The sequence below is a fragment of the Myripristis murdjan genome, chromosome 1, assembly GCF_902150065.1.
Source record: "Myripristis murdjan chromosome 1, fMyrMur1.1, whole genome shotgun sequence".
Classification (NCBI taxonomy): Eukaryota; Metazoa; Chordata; class Actinopteri; order Holocentriformes; family Holocentridae; genus Myripristis; species Myripristis murdjan.
This window is the reverse complement of record NC_043980.1, coordinates 8,972,116-8,992,731: the sequence shown is the minus strand read 5'-3', so window position 1 is coordinate 8,992,731 and position 20,616 is coordinate 8,972,116. Positions and strand designations below refer to the sequence as shown.

Sequence of the window (20,616 nt, the reverse complement as noted above, 5' to 3'; positions counted from 1 at the left end):
TGTTTGGGTTTGTGTTTAAGGTTTTGAGAAAATGGGTGGAGGTTTCAAGAAATGTGCTTTAGCAATTGGGAAAAACTGTAACTCTAAAGAAAAACTTGTCAAGGCACCATTGGAAGAATTGCCATGTGTGACGAATCCACCCCTGCACAGAAGCTGCTTCGATAGTATCACAGGCCTGCTCCATGGCCTGAATGAGGGGCAAACGGTCGTAGGGCCAAAGGTCATATACCTTCCACCGCCATGCAGAAAAAAACTCTTTTGGGTTAAGGAATGGGGAGTATGGTGGAAGGTATAGGACTGCAAATTCAGGGTGCTGATGGAACCAATTTTGGACCAGAGCGGATCGGTGGAAAGATACATTGTCCCAAACGACAATGTACGGCATCAGGGGTCCGTTTCACAAAGCAGGTTCAACAAACTCCGAGTCTTACCCCGAACTCTGAGTTGATCTACTTTGAGATAGGAAACTTTGAGTTTTCGGTTCCAGAACAGCTGATTTGAGTTAGTTTGATCAACTCGGAGAAGTTTCACCTGGAGTTAAGTGCGTGCACCACAGCTATAAAAAGACAGTGTCAATGGAGCCCCGATTTGATGATTCACCATGGCAACGGGGAGGCAACGGGCTCCGTTTTTCACCCCAGTTGAATTGGAAATCTTAATGCATTCATACAGCGAGTTTGAACATGATCCAACAACTGGAATTCATCTGAAAATTGACACAGATATTTAAACATTTATAATTCACAATCAACAATTTGGGGGCTCTTGCAGCTCTGGGCCCTGGGATGCAGCCCCAGTCTGGCCAAGGGTAGAACTGTAGTGTGCAAAATATTAAGAAAAAAAAAAAAAAAAAAAAAAAAAAACTTTTGTCATTAACACTACAATTAAGCAGTATACAAATATGAAAGGGAACAGGGTGAACAGAAAATGAACTGACACAGTAAGTTTTGACAGAGAGACAAAAGTTGCTTCTGTCAGGTTTGTGATGTTCACAAGACTAGTATGTGTTCACAGTGAGGCTACGCCACCTGGGGGAAACAGTCAGTCAGTGAGACAGAGGCTGTTGTGTATGAATGTGTATTCCTAACATAACACACTATCCACTATCAGTACAAATAAAGGGATTTTTTAAATGTCCAACTGTAACTCTCCTCAAAGAACAAAATCACAGTAGAAGAAAACAAAAAACACTTGTGCACATGCTGTCCTCTTTTTAAGACTTCATCTTACTTCTTCACCTCCTCTTCCTCCTCTTTCGCCTCACCCCTCTTCCTCTCTGTCCAACATTAGCCTCCATTGTTGTCCACACCAAATGATGACCTGTGGCCCAAGCCCTGATTTGCAAGTGAACTCATTATTTATGTAAAAGTGTTTTCACAGTTCTTACAGTTTTTTTCAATTGCTAAAAAAAAGCGCCCTATTCCTGATAATGACATTGTTAGACGCCATGTTAATGTACCAGTTTCAACCAAAGACTCACCTGTGCTGCCTCAAAAACTTTGGGGTGTCCAGAAATTGGATGCTGCAGTTCTTCAGAGCTGCAATAGAAAATGTTATTACCTTTTTGTTTGATGTTTGTTAGGTATGGCAGCTCCACAGCTCAGCAGAGGAAGTAGCTGGAAAGCTCGAAAATCCTCTGCTGCAAACTCGACCTGTGCTCAGAGCAAAGGTTTGTAAACCCCCTCTTAAAAACTCAGGGTCCTCAGGAAAAAGACTCTGGGCCATCCAAACTAATACATCCCATTTCCCAAACAGCTCTCACTGCAAAACCATCCAGTTACTAAATGGCTCCCCAATTGTGCATCAGCACTCTGTGGAAGAAAAGTACTAACTACCACTGTACTTTACTGTATTTCGCAGTTTACTCTATTTTAAAACACATTTATAGACTTTTTTATTCTTATTTTGAACTAGATATTTTCATCAATGGATGTATGCAGTTTTTTATGGGGTGGAGGGTTATGTGTTTTTATTTTTTATTGTGTGTTATGCTGTGATTGTTTGTTGTTTTGTCATGAGCACTCTGAGACAAATTCCTAATAAATTGTATGCAATAAAGAAATTGAATCATGAATCTTTTTAATTCCTGGATATCTGTGAATCTGCATGATAACAACAACTTAGTCATCATCATATCTTTCCTGATTATCTCTGATTATTTTTTCCCCTTTACATAACATAGTATTTCTTTTTTTTTCTTTTTTTTTGTCTTTGTGCCTTCCCATCCTCCATCCTCGTAGTTTATCATCATCTTGGTGTTACAAGGTATTTTTAACCTTTATTTAATCATGTAGGCCTCTCTAAGATTAAAAAATGTCTTCATTTCAACAACCTAGAGATATTTTTACCCATCCTTATCTCTGCTGAAGTCTAAGGAAGCTGGTTCATGAACTTCCTTAGGTGGTTAATCAACATGCTACCTTAATAAATAAACCAGTTCAGTTGATGATGGGAGCTTAGTGGAGGCGTGTGGTCTCCCCATCCCCCAGGGCAGAGCTTGTTCTCCCACTTTTTTTTCTAAACAATTTAATCATTAAGGCAATAGTGACCTGGGACGAAAAAAAACAGCACCTCACCACTTCAGGTGGCTATGGACAGATAAATGGATAAGCCTTTGAAGAGACTTTGGACTGGCAATCAAAAGAAATTGATTTTAGCAGGAGAATTTCTACAGACATGAACAACAAAAACCCATTATTTCACAACAACTATAGTAACACCGACAGATGGTGTTGAGGAACCCCAATGATCAAGATGAATAAAATACTCTTTATTACTGCAGAAAGTCCTTACTCTTCCAATTAACACCATTAATCAATTAGCCGCTGCTGATTACCACAAGCAAATAAGTCAGACTGACATCACTGGGTGTCATGTGGTTGGACCCACGAGGGAAGCTAAGTGGGACAGATGATCGCAGGAATGCTGCCACAGTTTCTAAAGATGTGTGCGACAGATGGTGCAAATGGAATCAAATGTGCCTGAAAAACTGCTCATTAATGTCACCAAATTTGGCACTGCTTCCCATTCATTTGACTGCTCATTAGCATGTTTCTCTACAGAGTTGTGAGGTGGGCGGAGCTGCGGGTGTTTTCCCTATTGTTTCAATTTGGAGTTTTACTTTTAACAATAACCACCATACTACTCAACACAGAATCACAGCAGTCTCCTGGATAAATAATGAATACTACAGGTTTATTTTATAAGCATCACTTGTAAATATTTCAGTTTCAGTTGCTGAGAAATCCAACCCTATCTCACAGGAGTTTGTGCAGCAGTCATGAAATTCACAGATTCAGTCACAGATTTGTGTCCATGGACATGAATTGTCCATTTTTTTTTTCATGCATATGGACGGATGTATGAAATCAAGAGACATTTTCACAAACATTTTGACAGCTATTGGAAGTGCTATTTGATTATTTACTTATTGTCCAGATGTTGTAGTCCTGGATAGAACAACATACCATTGCAACTGCCTTATGATGGTTCTGGAAATTTCATCAACCATCTTAAAAAAAATGTCATGAATCGCCTGGTAAGAATCAGCCTTTGATCAAACAAAATAATACTACAGGCTTAAAACGATTATGCATGAAGTGCTTTTGCATGCTTAGCATAATATCTACCAAATGTACATTTCCTCTCATCCCAAAGCTTGCAGTCATATCAGAACCCTGATATCATTTTCCCTCCCTTTTATCTAGTCATTGGTTTCCATTTATTCCACGACAATATGAAAATGAACTTTCAGGCTTCAAACTTTATTTACATCATTATTCCATCACCTGAGATAATATTCTCCAGTGCATGTTTTATTTTAATATCACAAGAAATAATATTTATATTTTTTTCTGTTAAATTATCCTTCCAGTTATTATTACATATTTTCATTGTTCTTTACTCTCAAAAACACCATGATCTGAATGCTAATCATTCCAATGGACTCCACGTTTTCAGTTTACAGTATACAGTGTATAGTAGTGTGTCTGCATTTGATCAAAATGTCATGTTTGCTCTCATGAATAACTGTTATGATTCTGTGAGGCTGCATTTTGCAGCGCTGCTCACTGGCAACCCCTGGTGGCAGTGAGAGGCAGCCTTTAACAGCATTTAATGTGAGCAAACACGATGAATCCACAGTGTCATCATTACAGGAAATGGGAAATGGGTTTCAGTGCCACCTCCTAATTTGCTTGGTTACAAAATGTGTTGTTCCTTTATTGTAATCAATTTTAACTTCTCTATTATCTTATCATCATTATTACCATTACAGCTCTAAGGCAATGCTGGTTGTAGTTTCCCATAAATCTTCTTTCAACCTCGGGTCAGTAGCCCGTCTCTCACTTTCTCTCCCCACCGGTCCTGGGAGAAATACAAAATAATAGAGACATTATCAAAACTTTAATATCTTTACCACCAGACTCTCAGGTTGAAATTACAATATATGTCAAAGTGACAGACTGTATGTTTTTTTTTCAATTGCCCCCAAACTTAATTTAATATCTGCTTCAAAAATGAAATGAATCTGTCTCAGAGGAGAAATGACTCATCGTTCTGTTACTTATAATAGTTTTTTTCCCCATTTCCCTCCTGTCACTTTCTCACTTTACCATCGCCGAAATCCATTCATGCATTCAGTCTTGAAGTTATGATGGTCATTTGCAAAAAGCAGGGAGTCTAAATTCATCCTGTTTTACTTTGGTCTGTGTGTTTTCAAGTTGCAAATATATCTTGATGTGATAAAAAAATATATATCTTGATGTGTCAGGTTGACCGATTATGTTGATTTAATAAAATACAACAAATGCACTCAAGTGGAAGATGCATCACCACTGGCTGCTTTCTAAAAGTGATTTTACATTGGAGTTTACATTTTGCATCATGTACTAAACAAATAAGTTGTTGCATCACAAACTTGATCATCAGCCGCATCTTGTTGCATGGTATTCAGCCAAGATTATCTCCAGTTTTGCATGCCACAATTGAACTAAAGATGCAAGTAAATCCAAACGAAAAACAGCGACACCTTGAGGCTGTTTGGTTTTTGACTCATTTCTTTTTCCTGTGTCTTCTTCCACGTAACTCCTTCGCTCTCCTTCTTACTTGTTCCTTTTGTAGCTCCCTCAACTGCTATTCCCTACCTTCTTCACTCTCTTCCACCTTCCATCTTTCTTTCTCTCCCTCTGTCTTTCTGACACTCTTACCATTTACAGCACCGTGCACACCCTTTTCTTGACCTTGCTGGGCTGGGGGCAGAGCACGGCCCGGATGGCCTCGTCAAACACAGTTTTCAGGCCACGCTGGGTCAGAGCTGAGCACTCCAGGTACTTCACTGCTTCTACACATGCACATACACACATATATGCAAATCAGTACCTTTCAATTTGATTTAAGATTATTTTTTGGCATTTCTTCTTAATTTGATAGTGACAGTAGAAAGAGACAGGAAAGGCTAGAGAGGGGATGACATGCAGAAAAAGGTCAAGCAATCAATGATCAATTTTGAATGGTTCCTCGATCTCTGGTCTAGTTATCAGAAGAAGGTTCCACGCAGGGCAAAGAGAGTTCCCTAAGCTCTTGTGTGTTTGTGTTTCTGCCACATCACAAGGACATCTCCCAAACGCTATGTATCATCTTTATGCTGATGACACTATAATTTATTGCTGTGCATCATCTGCTCAAAGTGCCTTTGAATCTTTACAGACAGCTTTTGATGTTGTTCAGTTCCGCTTGCAGAAGCTTAAGCTGGTTATAAATGCAGATAAGTCAAAGGTCATGCTATTCTCCAGCGCTAGGTCACTAGCTATTCCCCCAGACCTTGTGACGTTCCAAGGAAATGTCATTGAGCTAGTCCCAAGTTATAAGTATCTTGGCTTCATTATTGATAGCCAACTGTCCTTCAAGGCTCCTATAGCCAGCCTGGTCACTAAGCTCAAGATCAAGCTAGGTTTCTATTTTAGAAACAAGTCTTGCTTTTCCTCAGCAACTAAGAGATATCTGGTGTCTGCAACATTTTTGCCTTTACGTGATTATGGGGACATACCTCTGCCCAATGTTTGCGTTCTCTTGATACTGTGTACCACTGTGCATTACGATTTGTAACCGGTTGTAAACAGCTCACCCACCACTGTACCCTGTATGCCAAATCAGGCTGGCCATCTCTGTCTGTACGCATGTGAACACGCTGGTTGAGCTTTATTTACAAATCTCTTTTGGGCGTGGTTCTTAGTTATCTAAGTGTTTACCTCCAAAGAAGCCAGAGCCATTATGGTCTGCACTCCCACGAAGTACTAAAACTGATAAGTAAAAACGGTGAAAGGCAAAATGGCATTTAAATATGCTGCCCCTGCAGATTGGAACACCCTCCAAACTACCCTGAAGCTTCCAGATTTAGTTTCTTTCAGTGCCTTTAAGGACACCCTTCTGGAGTGTGAATTTTGTGGGAAACGCTCCTGTCCTTGAACTCATTTGCTGCCTACTACATTGAAGCCTTGAAATTGTTTTTTGTTTGTTTTGTTTTCCCATGTCATGGAACTTGTTTGGTCATGTGTTTAATGTGCTGCCGTCTTGGCCAGGTCACTCTTGAAAAAGAGATTGCATTTTATCTCAATGAGTTTTATCTGGTTAAATAAAGGATAAATAAATAAATAGTCATTCTGTGTGACTGATACCAAAGATGCCAAAGCCATCGTTATGTTCACGATGATGCTGCTGTGATACTGCATTTGCTTTTGGAAAAGAGGAGCAGAGGTCAAAAATTAGATAAAAAGGCACAAGAAAAGCGAGAGCTCAAGGATGGAAGGAAGGAAGGAAGGAAGGAAGGAAGGAAGCTCGAGGAAACTGCTTTTACATAATGGAGTAACTGAGATCAACTGGAGACAACTGATTACTTTGACTTTCACTCTCATTTTTAAAAGTAGTTGGGGTGATTCTTTTGTGCATTTAACCATCCTGATAGCTCAAATTTAGTAACTTTTTTTTTTTTTTTTTTACCAACTGGGGCCAATTTGACCCCAACAATTTAAACCTCGGGAAAATGATTACAATAAAAATTGTTTATGTGTCAGGTACTTTATGTGTCTTGCGGACTATCTAAATAACTGTTTAAATCAAACATAACTTCACCCACTCATCCCCTCTTATACATAAAAGTTCTTGAGGGAATCATGTTTTTCCTTCCCAAATGTCACATGAACTACCAGTGGTGCTCATACAGGTATGATCATGTTCAGAGGGAGGTTTTTTGACGATTATTTTCAATATTTCTTATATGTTTTATACTGTTAAAACAGCCTGGGATGTTATGTCAACCCAGTCGTCCCCATTAAACTAAAAAAATTCATTAAAATATGAAGCTACAAAATTATGTTGATTATGTATTTAGAGATGTTCAACACTGAATGGGGTAAAAGTGACCACAAAGACAATAGGAGGGTTAGCCTAAACTCCACCCCAACGCCTCCCTGGAACTTGGAGAGTCCTTACCTCGGTCACAGGAGCCATTCTGGGGCACAAGAACTCAATAAAATCAAAACAAAAACACCTACTGGTTCCCCCGATGCAAACAGCGGGGGAAAAAAGGGCTCAAAAAAGGGCTCAGTGGGTTCCAGCGGTGGAAAATGAGTAATGCGAGCCCTGAGGGACCGACCTATCTCCTTAGCGAGAGCTAGGCCCTGAGGGTAGGTGATGGGTGCCATCTTCTTTTCCTTCAGCATCTCAATAGTCTCCTTGTCATCCCGCAGGTCCAGCTTGGTACCGACCAGGATGATGGGTGCGGTTTGGCAGTGGTGGTGGACTTCATTGTACCACTGGTGGAGGAGAGGGTGAAGGGAACAAAAGGGGGAAGGGGTGTGAGGGTGGAGGAGTGAAGGGAGACCGTGAAGGGGACAGGGAGTGATGGAGGCAGACGGAGAGAGAGGGGGTGAAGGGAGACGAGAGGAGAAGGCAGGAGGATGGGAGAGCAGGGCGAACAAATCAGCCTGGTGTCAAGAAACTTTGGTAGATGAATGTGACATCATCGTCAAAAAAAAGAAAGAAAAAATCAGCACAATCAGTCATTCTAGATAGTTTCTGTGTGTTGGAGTTGGACGGGTATTAATTTATGGAATTCACACCATCAATCATAAATTTAAGTACTGCAGCTCATAGATGAAGCTTTGACAGTGCCACACAACTTGAATGGAGTGAAATGATGTTTCCCCATCAAATGAATGAATGAATGAATGAATGAATGAACTTTTTTTATTTTTATATAGCACCTATCGTGCAGTGCACGCAGTCCAGCTCAATGCACTTTACAGTCTGATAAAAATGAAACACAAATTTAAAACTAGACACAACAGAAACACAATTTTAAAAAAAATCATATCTCATTAAAAACTCACTAATAATAAACTAATCATATACTGGCTACTAGTTATAGGCTGTATTATAAAGATGTATTTTGCGTTGTTTAAAACTATCTACTGAATCAGGAAGTCTTACATTTGTTTTTGATATGTGTTTGATATTGGTTTTATACATGATATATGTTTTTGTGGCGACCCTGGGACCAGGATTGTAATACAACAGAGAATCCATGATGTTAAAGGGGGCAAGGCCATTTAGAGAATTAAAAACTATTGATAAAACTTTAAAATCAACCGTTAAAAATGCAGGGAGCCAGTGTGAGTTGTGTAAAATGTAAAATGTATGAGCGATAATTTTAATGTATAGTGTTTTAATCTCACTGCTTTTAATCTATTTTTCAGTCTTCAAGTTTGACATTCATCACAAAAACAGTAATTCTAGTATATTATGTTATCTAGTAATTATAAAGTTTCTTGTAATATTTTTTAAAGTAATCATTTTTGCCCTTTTCTATAATATTTATTATAGAAAGTTATTATTTATTTTTTCTAATTTGCTAATAGCTTTTTCCCATGTTTTTGAAAGAAACCATGTGAATTTGCTGAGGTTTCAAAGGTTTATACAGTCGTATTTTTTTTTTTCATATCAGGGTTTCTAGTACCAAATCAGTTGACCTGGGTCTGCAGATGAATGAAAGTCAAGAACATTCAGCCGGCAAGACAAGCACAGGGTCTGATGATGTTAAGTCAGATTTTTAGTTTTAGTTTAGTTTGATTTTCTCAGTGTGTGTTCATGTAACACACTGGTACACACCAGTTTATTAATTTGTGCTTTTAGCCTGCAGCCCCAGCACAGCACATCTGAGTGTCACTTTGCTGCCATACGGGCTTGTGTTGTTACCATAGCAGCTAACTGTAATCACTGTTTCACACTGCACTTTACATTTTACACTGCACTGTGTCATGTCCTCTCTTTTTCACTCTACCTCACTCCTCCTCTCCTTTCTTCCATACTCATCTCTTACTTTTGCTCAGTTTCTCTAAATGTGTTGCTCACCCACCCACATGTACGCCTCCCCTCCCTCTACTTTCTCATTTGCTTTCTTTTCACACCTCTCATGTCCATTTTTTCCTCTCTTGTTCAAGCCCTTCCCTCTGATTGTTATCACAGTGACGGTGGTGTAATCTATATTATTTACTGTATGTATGTATATATACATGTTTTTTTTTTGTTGTTGTTGTTATTTTAATCAGTTTTTCTGGCTCAGTGAGGAAATTAGAAATGCTATCTGCTCAATGAATCAAACACAGCTTCAGATTCAGATAACATTCAGAGGCTGATGATATGACTGTCAGCTCTTTGATCGGCTAATCCAACCTGCTTCAGCGCACCAGTGCCGGCCGGTGGATGCTGGGGTATTACCCGGGTATTAACTTTGTGATTTGCTGCCAGACACAAGGTTTATTCTTCCTTTTTTTTTTTTTTTTTTTAATTTCTTGCCACATATACCTATCTCCTCATCTAGAAGCACCATGTAATTTAAAGTCATGGATTCCCAGTCTTCCCTGAGCCTCTCTCTCCCTCTGCTGCTGTATCTCTGTCTCTGCAGGACTGTAGGAAAAAAGAGAAATTTAAATGTAACCTGGATGCTGACATCATGTCATGCTCACAGCCGTCACAACTCTATTTATGTGGTAGCTTTGAAACTTCATATTTAGTTTCAGATAAATGAAATTATTCAGTCTTAGTGTGTCCCTTGAAGACAGATGTGTGGCTCTTACTAGTCCCTAATGTATTTTTGCACATCCACAGGAAGTAAAGGTGAATTTCTATATTTGCTTTCCCCACATCCACTTGATTAAGTCCAACTGGAAACCTCTAGCCACGTGCAGTTACCTGCAGATACGTCATTTTACGTCCAAAAATGTCTTGCTCGGCCGGTTTTGTTGGTGTTATATCCGTTCTGTCACAATTTGGGGTGCAGCTCCTGAAGTTTTAGGCGGCTGCAGCACGGACACATGGAGGAGAGAGGCTGGATTTAGAGATGAGTTTGTGCGACATGAAGACTGTGTCATGATGACCAAATGAAAGTGCATTTTGAATTGCTCAATAAAGCCTTGTTAAAATGCAAGAACATCCCCGGTCTGTTCTCCTGCATTCACTAATTTATTGCACTTAGTTTGTTTTTTCTGTTTCTGTTTCTTTTTCTTTTCTTTTTTTGTGATTAATTGTGCAGCAGTGCCATAGTAACCAAAGTGGTGGATGTACTGTAATTACACACATCGCACATTTTTTTTTTTTTCCTATGGAACTACATTGTGAGTCTTCTGGTCTAATTCAGTATAATACCATCTGATTGGCTTGGACAGCGGCTGAAGAGATTGTGCAGCAATCTGGAGGCCATTGTGTCATCATGCATTGACTTCCTGTTGACTCGCCTGATAATTTGCTGCTCTTGTGCCACCCTGTCAATACGTATTTATCTGTGCACAGGAACAGCCAGCTAAACGTGACAATGGGAAGACAATGACAGGAGACAACAGACTGTTCTGCAAAAAGTTCTACCTGCTCACATGAATTTTAATTACTTGTAAAACTCCACACTTTGTTAATAATTTTTTTTTTTTGCGAGGAAGACCGTGCAATTTGGTTTGCAACCAGTTCAGTTTCCTCAAATAACTGCAAGATAATTAAGATCCTTTGCATGGTGGAATGAAGATTTTGTAGATTTTTTCCCTGAAAATGTGCTTATCTTACCACACAGCCGCTCACAACATTTTCTGTGAATCTGAAAGTACTGTAGTTGCTTGATGGCAAGACTGAATTGTCAACTTGTTACACACTCGTTCTGCTTAAAAACTTTTTAAAATGTGAATGTGCGATTCACGGGTCTGGAGCCGGGCTACCTTACAGATGAAGCATGCAGTTTGCACTTGGAGTTGGTGATAATGGGGGCGATTTGATTTGCTTGCTTTTGAACGCTTGGTCACAAATCTATTTCTCTCTCTCTCTCTGTAGTATTCATCTAGTATTGACTGTGTATTTCATTTTGGAGATTTGAAAGTTCATTTCATGTGACTTTAAGCAGAGTTTTTTTTATCCTCGATCGTGTTTGCTTATGAAGTGCTGTGAGCACCAGCTGTTTTATGGAAAGCGCTTCACAAATAAACTTTCGCAAATGCTCTTTCTGTTATTTTTCATTCTCACTCTGTTTCACTCTCACTCCTCATCTCATTTCATGTATTTTTAGTCTCGCTCTTAACCTCGCTATGTTTGTCTTTCTCTCATTAGTGTTCTTTTCTCTCTACTCTCCACTTTTAATTTCCATTTTTATTTGTGTTCTGAATGTCACGCAGCTTGAAACAGAAACCGCTGTCGTCTCACATTGTCCCTCCATCTCTTCTTCCTTGATGAAAGACAGAGGTCTTGTTGTCACCTCATAACCCTGCTGTTGTCTTTCTTTTTCGCTTCCCTCCTCGCTGACATAAAATCCAGCATAAACTCCTTTTTAGCACTCCACTCTGTTGCTATGGCAACTCAATCGGGGATTCGGAGGAAAGAATCATCTTAGATCAATATAATCAAGCTTTTGGCTGTAGCTTTCTTAGTAAGTGTTTTTTTTTTTTTTTTTTTTTTTTTTTTGAGAGGGGTCAGATCTTAAAAGCTCTCCAAGAGAAGAGGCTGCTGTCGTAGTTTAGTGCAGCTCCTCGGCTCATCCTGCTGCTGGAGAGACGCCAGAAGGAGAAGCCGTGAAGCTGCCAGGAGACAGTGACCTTCAGATGAAACGGCTGCATGTGAGAGCTTTCATCTCAAAATGGCGTGAACCATCCAGCGAAAAAAAAAAAAAAAGCAGTTTCATATGCTCTTGTCCAGCTGTTATTGTATCTGACTATCTCATATAAAATGTCTAAAATCAATGAGCATTGTATGTGAGGTTTAATTGTTTCTGCACCTTTACCCGTGCATCAGAGGCTTTTGGCCATAGTCAGGTTAAAGGAAAATTCCACCTTTAAACACATCAAAACTCTTTAAAAGCAGGGATTGGTGATTTGAATCGCATTCCTGGTGACATTTTTTTCCCATTGGTAAAGCTGGAGCCTAAAGGGAGAAAGATTGGTGCTCTCTCTTTCCTGTGCTGGATTTCTCCCTCTATTTTTACTTACTGTGGCTTCAAGCAGGACTTTAAAAAATACTTTTTTATTATTATTATTCTTTTATTTTCTTTTAGTTCAGTCAGTAATGTGACAGACCGAGGAGGCTCACCTTAGCTCGGACGTTCTCATAGGACGCAGGGCTCACCAGGGAGAAACAGATGAGAAATACATCCTGGATGAATGGAGAAAATGTGCAGAGAGAGGATGGGGAGATTAGCTGGAAGATTATTCCAGATTATTTTAGGCACAATGTCAATATAGTTAGATATTTCATTAGATTTCGTTTTATAAGCACCTTGCATTTTATTTCACCTGAACATTTGGTCTAATTTTTCACTGTAACTGCAATAGCAAATAAAGTAAACAAAAATAGAATATAATCCAAAAATCAGGCTTATTTTGATTTTCCCTCTCTAGGGTGTCAGTCACATGACCCTTCATGCATTTTTTCTGTCACCTGCCTTCTCTTATTTTAATTTTCCCCCTCGGTCTCCTCATTTTGTGAGTCCAAGCCTGGAGTAAGTGTCTGACCTCAGCATCATCCAGTCAGTGCTGTTACAGTTGTTAATCAGCTGATGACATGTGTGTGTGTGTGTGTGTTTACCGTCTGGGGATAGGACAGTGGGCGGAGCCTGTCATAGTCTTCCTGTCCAGCCGTATCCCAGAGGCCCAGGTTGATGGGCTTGCCGTCCACCATCACATTCGCTGAGTAGTTGTCAAATCTGTTGGGATCATTTCATTCAGTTTAGGTCATTTGGTTTTAAAACTGTGGGATCTGATAATGTCTCAGAAATTGAAGAAAAGGAGGCATATTAAAGAGAATTTTAGAGGAGGTGGGTTTATTGTTGTTTATTGTTTAGTGCAAATGTCACTAAAACTAAACTGTTCACCTGTTTCTGGTCCAACTGATGAGCACTCTTAGTCTCTGAGGATTACATACACTTTCATTTATTTCATTTCATTTGGCTGGAATAATATCCTGCACAGTCTTCGGCCTAAATTGTACAAGATTACTCACTATGGAGTTAAAAGAATGAGAACCAGTGGTGGCAAAGAAAGTACAAAACGCTTTACTTAAGAGTAATTAGCAGCATCAAGATGGAAAAATAACCAGTAACTAGTAAGAACACAGTCAGATAAATGTGGTGCAGTAAAAACAAAATATAAACTTTCCCTTTGAAATGTGGCGCAGTGACAGTAAAAAGTCTTACACAGCAGAAATACTGCAGTAAAGTGTCAGTACCTCATCATTGTACTGAAGTACAGTGCTGTAGTAAAAGTACTTTACCACTCCACTTGTGATAACCACTGATGGACACGCCTCTATTTAAGGTTGAAGTAATGCTGTAGGTTCTATATATTTTAAGCAGTGCTGCGCCCTTGTGGTTAAACTGAAGCACTACAGCCTGTCAGCTCTGCATCATCATTCTGTCACTGTAACATAACACGACATGTGAAACATATTCTTTTTTTTTTTTTTTTTTTTTTTTTTTTTGTTCTGCAGGTTTTAATTAACTTTTAATTAAATTAGTTTCACATATTAATGTGCCACATCAGCCACTGAGAAATGTGGCTGGAGCAGTTTTGCCTGCCAGGATCTGACCTGGCACAGTGAAATCTTTGTGAAGTGATTCAGGGGAATTCACTCTTTAGCTGAAATGTGTGTTACAGTGTGACTTGTCCTCTCTCTCTCTCTCTCTCTCTCTCTCTCTCTCTCTCTCTCTCTCTCTCTCTCTCGCTCTCTCTCTCCCTCTCTCTGTCTCTCTACTATTTGGTTTGGTCTTTGTAATACAGTATGTGCAGTTGTTGTATGTGCTTTGATAGATAGATAGATAGATAGGGTACAGGGTCAGCAAATGACATTATTTTATATCCGGCCATACAAGTTATAATGAATGTACTTTACAGCAATACAGCAATCAGTTTACAATAATAACAATGAAAGTGAATCAGCAACATTGAAAACCACATTAAAAACATCAATGATAAATAATTGTTAAAAAGTGATATGTCCAGCTAAGTTTTAGGGGAGGCTGTAATGTAGTGAGTAAAGGTGGGTTTTCAGTCTTGATTTAAAGATTTCCACTGAACGCGCTTCTTTGACATGTAACCGGAGGTGGTTCCAGAGATATGGGGCACGGGAGGAAAAAGCTCTGAAGCCAGCCAATTTTTTGTTAAAAGAAAGAGTGACCAGGAGACCAGCATTAAGAGAACGAAGAGGGTGTGCTGGTGTATATGGTGTAATTAGTTCTGATAGGTAAGTTGGTGCAAGACCATGCAAGGCCTTATAAGTTAAAAGAACCTTAAAATCAGTGAAGAGAGGCCAGGATATATGTAAGATTTAATGTATTTACTTAGGCATAAAAGCTTGCCTAAGTAAAGTTGTGTGTGTGTGTGTGTGTGTGTGTGTGTGTGTGATACTCACACAGTAGGAATGTACTCTCCTGGGAAGGCATTGGTTGTGTAGCTGATGAGAAGACAAGTTTTTCCCACAGCGCTAAAACAGACAAGGAGAAAACGCACACACATAAAATGACAAGTTGAAAATGGCAGGAAAAATGAGAGAAAGAGAGAGAGAGAAAAGAGAGACCCCTTAGCCAACTGGTTCAAGGTCTCTGCTCACAAACACAAACAGAGTCTCAAAACAGGAACCCTATTTTAACTAAACCAAATGATAAGAAAACCACAAGAAAATGGTTTGACACATGGGAAAGAATAAGAGCAAACTGGAAGACTAATGGGCCCTAAACAGAGAATACTTGTTGTTGGCAGATTACCGTGACCTCTGTGACCGATCCAAAACTGAGGAAACCTCTAACCACGTACAGACTCGGCACAGAGACTCTAAACACATGGTGAACAACAAGAAACTGCCATCTCTGCCGGGTGAAGTCCCACAGCGAGCCAACACACTGAGCTGCTGTGAGCGCAAAAGACAACCACCATGATGACCAGCAGTCACCTGTGTGTTCCTGCACCGGCCATTTACACTGATGCTAAAGTCACTTACTGTGCATGCATTAAAAAAAAAAAAAAAAAAAAAAAATCAGAGTTTGTATGGTTACTACTTCTTTGTCATTTTAAAAAATCTAAAATTTTGCATTTTTCCTTTATCTTTATATAAAATTCTAACAGCAATTCCTCTGTTTGATGTTCACTTTGTTGTTTTTATTGCACATTTTGCTTTGGCAATGTAAATGTCTGTTTCCTATACCAGCAAAGCTCTTGGAATAAATATTTGAATTGAATTGAGACAAAGAGCGAGAAAGAGCAGAACCGATTGAGAATATGGCAAAAAACTGATTTTAGTGTCTTTGCGTAATCACCACGTATATCATAAATGCACCTTTTTTTTTGTACATGTTTCAACATATTTGTCTCTGCTTGTGTCTTTAAGCCCCTTGGACTTTGATGAAAGGACCAAAGCTTTTACATGCCAAGAGAGCCACCATGTGCAGCCTGTGTGTGTCTCAAGTTATGAAAATGCATGACCAAATCCTCACAGAGGCACTGACACACGGGGCAGCTCATGTTTTGGGACATTTTGCACGAGAAACTGCCTTTGCTTTTGTAGTCAGGTGGTCAAAACCAGGAAATATGTGGATCAGTTTCCCGTAAAAATTACAGAAAAAAATTATCTGTGCTCATCTAATCTTTTTTTATTCACACATTAGCTGAGAGAACACGCAAGCTTCAGCTCTTTTCCTGCCTGTCTCATACATCATGTGTGTGACGTTTATTTACCAGCCACCCACAGTGGCTGGTAAATAAAATGTCTCCCAATGAAAAATCATTGGGAGACAAAAAAATTACATATCACAGTGTGAAATCATAAAAATGACAGGCTGCACGCAATATTAAATATTTCTATTATTTAGACAACAGGATGCCTCAAACATGTTAATACAAATTCACACGACATTACATATACAGTAAATTAATTTTAAACATCTGTTTTCAGTAAGTAAGATAATATCAGCTTTGGTTCTCAGTTTCCTGCTTGTCCTCCACACATTTTGATCATAGCAAAATTGCTCTGTGTTAAAAAAAAAAATTATGAACACAGATCACTTCCAGGAAGGCTTTTGCACTTTTTTTTTTTTTCCTCCCTATGATTTTCACATTGTAAGCAGCTGATTGATGACCACTGGTGGGTCCCTGGTTGTCATCAAATATGAGTGAAACACATGCAATTTTGGAAATGCTGAGGGAGGTCTGGAGCTGAAACATCTTTTTCTGCTGCTGTGTTGGACAAAAAATACATATATTATTTTATGATTATTTGAAATATCATGATTATGATTTTATTTGTGATTGTGGATGATTTTTCAGTTTGACTTTTTCTGAGCTGGCTCCAGTTTGAACTATTTGAGCTGAGCACACCGGTTCTCCTTTTTTTCAGTTTCCTGTGACGCCCAGGTGTCTGTCATGTGGACGACCCTGCACATCGTAAGGCCTTTTTTAATTTTGAAAAGTTGAATTGCATAATTCATAAACGAGGTACTTTTGAACAATTAAGTGGAATCTGAGAAGAAAGAGCCAATAAATTGTCAAGTTTGGAGACTGTATGAAATATTAAAGCACATGTGTCTTATTAAAGAAAGAAACAAACAAACAAACAATGATGTAGCAATGACAAAAAAAAAAAAGTGCCTACAACTTAAATGTGCAGTAACTAAATGTTGCAAGTGTGTAACATGTCATGTCACACACAGTCACCCTTCAGCCATGCCTGGACGTGACGCTGGCCAACATGCCAAAGGTGTTGCCACGGTAACGGGCCACATGGTACACGCAGCTGGAGGCTGGTGTGTCATTTGCAGAGAGGGGAGTTTTCCCGTCACCTGCTTCCTCAACCAGACAACATGACAAACCAGTTTTATCTCACAAACAGAGGCTCATGTGTGTGACAGCGCACCTCAAGGAAACAATTATCTTTTCAAATGAAACTGCGCTGTTCATGCAACGTGTTTGTGGTGAGCCACATTAATAAGAACCCAGCTGGAGTCCAAACAATAGATTTAGATCAGGAAAAGTGGCATTTTAACCTCTTGAAATCGCATTCCTTGAAATTCCCCTTCAAAGTTTTTCTTTTTATTTATCTCTAATTTGTATGACAGTGCCAAGATGCATTATTATTATCTGCATTTACATATTACACATGTATTTGGTATCTCTGGAAAGCCTGGGATTTCTACTGGAATCTAAAATAAAGTTTCATGGGTTTGATCAAAGTGAACTTGGGCTGAGGACAAACCAGGGCTGAAGAGGTTTTCAAAAGAGTCCGCAGAGCCACCAAGCAACACCACAGTGCCAAGAAAAGCCAGGTTGTCAAGCTGTGTGTGTGTGTGTGTGTGTGTGTGTGTGTGTGTGTGTGTGTGTGTGTGAAATGATGTGTTTCAGAAACATCAGTCAGTGCTGCAAACAGGAAACAGCCAAATTGGGCGATTATGGAAAACAAGCGTCTACTTCTGATCTCTCTCGCTCTGCTTTGGTCTTAATCTGGTTTTTCATCAAATTCTCTGTCCCCTGGCCCACATCGCTCATCTGGGATACAGCCTGGCCAGGTCTTCAAAGGGGTTTCTCTCTCTCTCTTTATCTCTCTCTGTCTCTCTCTCTCTCTCTCTCTCTCTCTCTCTCTGCAGTTTATTCCTCTTCTTCCTCATTGACTCTCTCTCTGTCTCTCTCTATCTCTCTCTCTGCTTCTCGCCAGTTTATCCTTCCTCTTCCTCATTCTCTCTCTCTCTCTGTTTCTCTGCAGTTTATTCCTCCTCTTCCTCATTCTCTCTTTCTCTCTCTCTCTCTCTCTCTCTCTCGTTTTGTCTGTCTCGCACCTTACCTTCCTCTATCTCTATTCTCTGTTTCTCTCTTTCTCTATTCATCTGCCCCCCCTCTCTCTTTTCCCCTTTAGACCTCTGTGTTGCGATGTGTTACGGCCACGATAACAAAAATCCCCTCACTTCTTTCAGGTTTCCTTCCTCCAGCACAGTCGACCGCATGCACCTGCAGGACCAGGTGAACAGGTGAGGGGCGGAACTAGAAATAGATTCCTTCCGGAAAGACAGCTGGCACTGCCGCTGCAGCCGGCAAAGCAAAACTCACTTCTGGATATTATTTTAAGTCATTACAAGACAAAATAAGATCATACATATTTATTTGGACTTTCACTTACGGGGAAGGGAAAGCCCAAAACTGATGTATTTTTAGACCAACTTTCTATATAAATAAGTGCGATAAATGTAACATCAGTCCTCTTGTGCTTTCATGCTTCCATCCTATATGCTCACCTTTCCTGTCCTATTCTATTCTATTCTATTCTATTCTATTCTATTCTATTCTACCCCAACAGTAGAAGGAATACTTGAAATTGCTACTCAGGTATAGGTGTTATTAAGTACAACTGTAAAAATCTTCAGTGCAAAATTACTAAAAGCCAGGCAAAGTGAAGACTCAACTGAAAACAAAACAAAACAAAACAAAAAAAAACATGGAATAAGTGTGTAATTTTATTCTATTCTATTCTTTTGTAGTTGATAGTTGAGTCTACATCATTCTCATTGTCAGACCAACTCATGATAGGTGTGTTCAGACCAAACACAAAGTGAATTTTGGTGTGACAGACTCGCGTGGAATAGGGCCGCAAAATTTTTCGCTCAAGTTGCAAGAATCTGAATTCAAGTGCGCGCACAAATTACGTGTATTTTGAGTTTTTGCGTCATTTGTGACACAGAAATTTGCGTCATCCGGCGCAAATTCGCACCTGTTCACATCTTTGCGTCGACTTTGTGTGTATGAAAAACTCATTTCACATTTAGTTTCAACTCAAAGTGATAGATTACGTGCTTTTTCCCTCTAAAATTCGGCATAGTGCACCTTTAAGTAAAGGTACAAAGTAGCTTATTCATAATATACTCAGAGTAGAAGTTACTGAACAAGTTTTTAGTTTTAGTAGTTTGTTAAATATGAAATGTTAAAGTGTACAAAGTTAAATCTTATATCTATAAGTTTGGAAATTACACAATTAAAGTACACCAACAAAGAAGCATCTCTGTTGACTGAGATAATAAATCTGTACTCTATAATGGATGTGATTTAAAAAGTGCAAAACATCAGCATACAATTATTAACCTTAACAAAAAACTCACCATAAGTACACAAAAAGCTACTTGGTTACAGTAACATGAGTAAATGTTTCCTGGGTGTTCATCTCTGTTGCATGGCAGCATTTCCCTGCATGTTATGGCCTGCGCTGCACATTCGGCTCCCTCACTCCACTTCACTAAACTCCACTGCTGGATCAGTACAGTCAGACACCCAGGATCTGCCTGTCCCAACTAACACACATTCAGGTGGAAATGTAGAGTTAAGTCAGTGAGTTGATGCTGTATCACACGAGCACACTGCTGTTGAAGCTGTCTAACCCAAACTGCATGAACCTGGCCAACAAGTTCGTCAGATAGCTCTGTTGGCTGGCACACGGGCTACAATCAAGCATCACCCTTCATCCATCAGCAGGATGTCTCTCCACCGTTCAACAGGTCGCACTGGAACGGCAGCTTAGGTGATAAAAGGCGAGTGAGGTAAAGGTAAGCAAGGTGAAGTAAAAGCGTACCCGTCTCCCACGACCACACATTTGATAGCCTGCATCCTGCTCCGCTCAGCGCCGTCTCTGCTCCTCACTCTGACACTTTGAGAGGCACAGAGGAAAGCACACACACACACAGACACACACACACATACATACATGCACCAGTCAGCGTGCACAAGTTGGTACACACCTCCCTCACTCCCCTCCCCTCACTCTCTCTCCTCCCCTCACTAACTCGGTCTCTCTCACACCTCCTTCCCCTTTTCTGTAGAACAACAGGGCATGTGCAAACAGTGTGCAAGACAAATAGGCACAAGTTCAATACAAATTGGGGAGTGAGTGTAAATAAAATGTCATATAATGATGGGAAGAAAAGATGAAATAAATAAAAACTTTGATGAATCTGTTGGCATTTTTTGGCTTTGGGGTGTTTTAGGGAGTGGGAGGATCTAGAACGCAAAACAGTGAACTTGCTGTATTTGCAATGGTGGATATGGAATTTGGCCAAAAAAAGAAAAAGAA

At 39.6% G+C, this 20,616-nt stretch overlaps 1 protein-coding gene across 2 annotated transcripts; it reads right to left on the bottom strand.

Annotated features, from left to right (window-relative positions):
* Window positions 1-3,757: 3,757 nt before the first annotated feature.
* LOC115374372 (ras-related C3 botulinum toxin substrate 2-like) lies at window positions 3,758-20,218 on the bottom strand. 2 transcript variants are annotated; one of them, XR_003929618.1, is made up of 7 exons: window positions 20,119-20,218; window positions 14,932-15,003; window positions 13,111-13,228; window positions 12,616-12,678; window positions 7,648-7,811; window positions 5,208-5,341; window positions 3,758-4,365 (listed from the first exon to the last, which is right to left on the bottom strand). XR_003929618.1 is itself a non-coding variant. In XM_030073270.1 (7 exons), exons 1-6 carry the CDS (start codon window positions 20,151-20,153, stop codon window positions 5,211-5,213), a joined length of 579 nt encoding a protein of 192 aa, XP_029929130.1. In that variant the 5' UTR covers window positions 20,154-20,218; the 3' UTR covers window positions 3,758-4,365; window positions 5,208-5,210. The 2 variants fall into 2 exon arrangements, 1 of the variants encoding a protein (XP_029929130.1); XM_030073270.1 differs by having other exon boundaries at window positions 7,652-7,811.
* Between the last annotated feature and the right edge of the window lie 398 nt (window positions 20,219-20,616).